This window comes from Morone saxatilis, unplaced genomic scaffold (assembly GCF_004916995.1).
Source record: "Morone saxatilis isolate NCDOM2014 unplaced genomic scaffold, NCSU_SB_2.0 Contig20, whole genome shotgun sequence".
Classification (NCBI taxonomy): domain Eukaryota; kingdom Metazoa; phylum Chordata; class Actinopteri; family Moronidae; genus Morone; species Morone saxatilis.
Window position 1 is genome coordinate 6,720,713 of NW_023339763.1, and position 5,261 is coordinate 6,725,973.

A 5,261-nucleotide genomic window follows, 5' to 3' on the forward strand; every position below is an offset into this window, starting at 1 on the left:
CTTGATGGTCTCTGCCTGTTCAGCTGCCTGCCGCTCCTCCTCCAGCTTCTCCACAGGGGTGTAGTTCAGCTTGGCATTGATCTTCTCCGCCAGCTGTTCCGCGATGGTCTTGGCTGAAACCGAGGGTGTCATGATGGTGCCGCCACGCAGGATCGCGTTGGTGGCCTGCTGCATCACGTCCTGTACATGAAGAGAAAACCAGTTTGACTTTACACATGAAACACAAACTGACCAGAGAACACAAAAACACTTAAAAAGTAACTATAGTGAATGTCACTTTCCATGGAGGTCATCATGTTGAATCGCCATGTTTCTATGGTAGCCCAGAAAAGACAAACTAAACACTGGTTCTAGATAGGGCTGTTTGCATTTTTTGCATGGTTTCTGGCAACCTGGGAGGGTGAAGTGAGACAGTTCTGTAACTATACTGCTAAATGGCACAAAAATCCTACACACTGGTCCTTTAAGGTCTCTTTTAATTAAGTTTATGGTTGACTGGACCAACAACCTGAAGGCAGTGGTCAGACTCAGTTGAACTATATACCAAGATGAAAAATACAGTAATTGCAAAATAGTTCAAAATAAAGTTAAAATGTTCTTATTAAAACTTTTATTATTAAAACCAGAATCCACGATTCAATTAATTAAATGCTTTTATTTTGGCTCATGTCTAGAAGTGAATACAGCACATCAGATTTTTGTTTTAAAATACAAATCACCACCCTGGCTTATAAATTTGTGAATTTGAAGTCACAATCAATAAGTACATTTTGTGATGCTTCATAGATGTAATAATTAGAGATGAAAAATTCCTCTTTTCTTCTGGCATCCCACACATTGCAGTGAAAAGAGACAAACCTGACATATTTCATCTCTATTTGACGTACCTGAGCCTCTGCGCCCAGGTTCTTCTGAGCGTTGATCTTGAGCGCCAGCCTCTTGGCCATCTCCAGTTTCTGGATGTTTCCAGCAGATGTGGGTCCAAGACCTGGCAGCCCTCCGGGGACAGTGGCTGTGGTGGCAGCTGATCCTGCAGCACCGGTGGCCCCCCCAGGAGCAGACAGGTCCTTTACCCTCTTCTTGGAGTTGAACATGCTCTCGATTTGCTCCTCAATCTGAGGAGGGAAGATGATTGAGATGGGTTAATATGTTATTTGGTATGATTTTGTAATTGGACAGCACACTTAAGATACTAAAAAGTAAAGAAATCTTTAATCTGATGTTGAGAGTTTAACCAAATTAACTTTAAAAACATTACTTACATCCAGGGCTCCGTCCTCATCGTCAGAGTCCTGCAATCCAAGAGCAGCTTTCTGCAGCTTCTTCCTCTCATTGGCCAAGGCATGTTCTGTCTCGTCAAACTTGAAGCCTTTTCCTGAGAAGCCACTGCTGCTCTTAATAGTCTTACCCTCCTGCATGGATGTGGGGGGGGCAAAAAAGAAAAGGAAAATGAGAGGAAATTTTAATTAATTCTCACATAAACCATTTTTAAAGCAGTTAAATAATTTATATTCAGTTTCTATATTACCTAATTGGATCTACTTGCTAATTGAGCCACCACAGATTGAATATATTTATCCCTAATCATTTTAGATATTGATTCTTAGTAATTCCCAAAGGAAGAGATGGATGGCTGAGAAATACAGTCAGGCAACTAGTATTGTGCAAGTGTAAAGAAATACTGTGCCCTGACTTAAATCAGGGAATGGCTTAGATTTCTGGTAATGCCATTTGTTAAAATTTCAGAAATTCAAACAATTATCTCCCGCTGCCACTCCATGCGGCTCAGTGCAGCTTTAAGATAAACGCAATTTTGATTCACAAATACTCTTAAGAGTTTTCCCTCTTTTCTCTCATCTTACCGCTTTCTGTTGGTCTCTAAAGGAGGCCCAAAGCTGCTCCAGTTCAGGCGGGACAGGAGAGCCGGACAACTCCAAAGCTTTGATGATATCACCAGCATATCGAACCTGATCATCAGTGATGAAGGTGTAGGCGTAGCCCTGGAAAAAGGAACAAGATGTAGAGATGTGTAAAAAATATAAACTTTCATAGGACATTAAAGCCATTTACAGAATCAAAAATAAGCACCAAAAATACACACTCAACACAAGTTCAGTTTTAAGTAACTGACCTTGTTGCCTGCTCGGCCTGTGCGTCCGGCCCTGTGGACGTAGTCCTCGTAGTGGTTGGGACAGTTGTAGTTGACTACCAGGATCAGCTGCTTGACGTCCAGGCCTCTGGCTGCCACAGAGGTGGCCACCATCAGACGACATGCTCCATTCTTAAAGTCGTTGATGACACTGTCTCTGTCGTACTGGTCAATTCCTAAGAGTACGACAGGAAAGGAATACATGAAAGACCAAATACTAGACATGTCCATGGCAGAAAGCTGCAAATGTTATTCTTCATTTTACACTGATATTAATACTCAGTAATATTTGTTAACACATTTACGTTGACATCACTGTAGAGTTTACGGTCAGAAAAACAGTAAAAATATCCAAGAAGCACCAAGATGTAAATAGTGCATCCCAAATGTGATCCTCTCACCTCCGTGCAGTGACATGCATGGGTACGAGGCTTTCATCAGATCTTTTAACAGTCCGTCTGCGTGCTCCTGCTTGTCCACAAAGATGATGACTGAGCCTTTCTCCTGGTAGTGACCCAGAATCTCCAGCAGCTTCAGGAACTTCTTGTCCTCCTCAATCACCAGCTACACAAACAAATGCAAGATATGAGGGTCTGATTTGGACTGGTTTACCAATATGAATTTGGAGAAAAAAAAGATAATCTAACTAAAACTGAAGTAGAATACGACAACATAGCACTGGAGTCTGCCTAGGTATTGGACACCAAATGTGCTTTATAAATAAATCATTATCATCATCAGACAGAGATGAAAGGTAGATGATTTACCACATGTTGTTCCACATCAGAGCAGACGACACTTCGACCTCCCACCTGGACCTCAATGGGCTTGGCTAGGATCCTACGAGCCAGCGCCTCCATGGCTCTGGGGAAGGTGGCTGAAAACATGACCGTCTGACGGTCTGGACGCACATTGTCCACAATACGCATCACCTGGTAGAGAACGCAGACGACAGCTGGAGGTTAGTGGCATTTGTCTACTCATTCTCCGCTTTACTGGGCAGCATAAAATCAAAGGTAACAGAATAAACTGACTAAATAACACAGTGACACCATGACTACTGACTATGTATGCTAATGAAACCATGTATGCTGATGTATAAAACTGGGTGACCCCCACCTGTGGTTCGAAGCCCATGTCAAACATCCTGTCTGCTTCATCCAACACCACATATGTAACTCTGCGCAGGTTGGTGACTCGACCTACACACCAAGGGAGACGAGCATGAGGAAAACAGTTAAGTTTGAGAAAAGTCAGTTCTGTCTTCTTCAAAGAAACACTAAACTACCAAACACAGAGAACCTTTTTCAGAGTAAGACTACTTGACATTACAAAACAAGACATCCTAACTTCAGCACATTCTTCTGAGTTTCAAGTGGCCAGGGTTTTATTTTATTTTTTATCAAAATATATTTTTTTGTTTGTTTGTTTTTGGTTGACTCTGGTCTTGCGTACCATCTCAGGGGCATGAGGGACCTGTAAAAGTCAGAAAACAGCCTCAAGATACAATACAAGAGATGGAGCCCCATCAAGCATTATCTGACCAAGCGCCTTTTCACCTACAAGGGAAACATATTACAGATTACCTCGCATGTGTGGAAACAACAATCAACCCCTTCTATCAGAGTATAATGACTGCTCATAAACCATTTACATAATGCACAATAAAAAAGTGTCAGCAAATATAACAATATTTCTAAAAACACATTTCACGCATTGGTTCACATTTGTATGCAAATGCTCAGTGCTGTACAGGGCTCTACAATGATACTTATTCCAGAAGCTCCAAATTAAAAATAATTACGTTGACAGATGAGATATAACCGATGTGACATCTGTGAAAATAACTGGAAATCTGTGCTTTGAATAGCAAGATGCAAATTTACCTTTTATCTCTTCTAGGCCGTTTGAATTTGAGAGTTAATGCAATAAAAAAAACACAGTGTAGAACCCTGGTTGAGCATTCAAGCTACTCTAATTTAATATGACACATTACAGATCCTGATATACCCATGTTATCATACACTCAAACATTTTGGCCGTCTCTGGCTTGAAGTCTGAGGAACCCCGGAGGCAGCACCAGATCCACCTACCTGTACTTGACCTGATCTTCAGGAAACACATCACTGTCTTGTAGATATGACTGATCCCAAAGGTGCTCAAATAATGTCGACAGTTTAGTAAGTGTCACTGACTTGGTTCATTATGTACTTTATCATACTGTAACATTTATTCCATGCAAGGTAATTAACCAAAAGGCATCATAAATGCTTGACATCCTATCAGAATAAAGAAGTGAGCGGGTCAAGGCCTGTGAACTCACCGCTGTTGGCCCCCAACATGTCAATCATTCTTCCCGGTGTGCACACGATGATCTCAGCTCCTCTCTTCAACTCAGCAATCTGGAAGCCAACAACAGCAACTGACAGTATTAATGCCATGTTCAAAGTTCAAATATAAGAGTTGACCAAAAACGGCAGTAATTTTACAGATCGTCTTAATAATAAAAATCACAATTACCAAGCCAATACCAAGTAGCTAGGAGATTCATATCTGTGTTTAGCTACACAACTGACGAACTGTTGTTTACACATTCGTCATCACAGGAAATAGGCAAAGCAATGCACTTGTACTGTATGCTTTGGCTCTTGGTCAGGACTTCCAACAGAGACTTTGGGAGGACATTAGTCCCGGCCAACAAATAGTCCAGCACATCTGCCCTCTTGAAATGGTGAGATATGTCATTTTTACACTTAAATTCTTATGGATTAAACAAAATAATATATAATAATAATATACAGTAATGTGTTAATTGGTTAGCTCTAGTGCCGTGCAGGAAGGCAGACTTTGGTAGCATTGCAAAGGTCCAGGCTAGCCGTTTTCCCGTTTTCAGTCTTGGTACTAGGCTAAGTTAGCTAGCTGCTGCTTCATATTTACTGTGCAACCATATCAGTCTTATTTCCCAAAATGTATTCATGTAAAAAACAAGTATAGTGTTTTACAAAGGCCTTCTAATTACATCATTTAACAGCAACTGTCCTGCACCATGACAATGACATTGTGTAAGGAAATAAAATGAAAAGGCGAAATGAGTGAGTGAGTGAGTGTGTGT

At 41.1% G+C, this 5,261-nt stretch overlaps 1 protein-coding gene across 1 annotated transcript in view; it reads right to left on the bottom strand.

Annotated features, from left to right (window-relative positions):
- The window catches only part of ddx46 (DEAD (Asp-Glu-Ala-Asp) box polypeptide 46), a gene marked incomplete at its 5' end in the record, with an annotated part of 7,106 nt that overhangs the window by 1,661 nt on the left and 184 nt on the right, over positions 1-5,261 (bottom strand). The window contains 9 exon segments of the mRNA XM_035666099.1: positions 1-180; positions 888-1,115; positions 1,263-1,412; positions 1,863-2,000; positions 2,132-2,325; positions 2,551-2,713; positions 2,917-3,081; positions 3,269-3,351; positions 4,473-4,551. The exon segment at positions 1-180 is cut by the window's left edge and continues 63 nt beyond it. Coding sequence (XP_035521992.1) covers positions 1-180; positions 888-1,115; positions 1,263-1,412; positions 1,863-2,000; positions 2,132-2,325; positions 2,551-2,713; positions 2,917-3,081; positions 3,269-3,351; positions 4,473-4,551 — 1,380 coding nt within the window.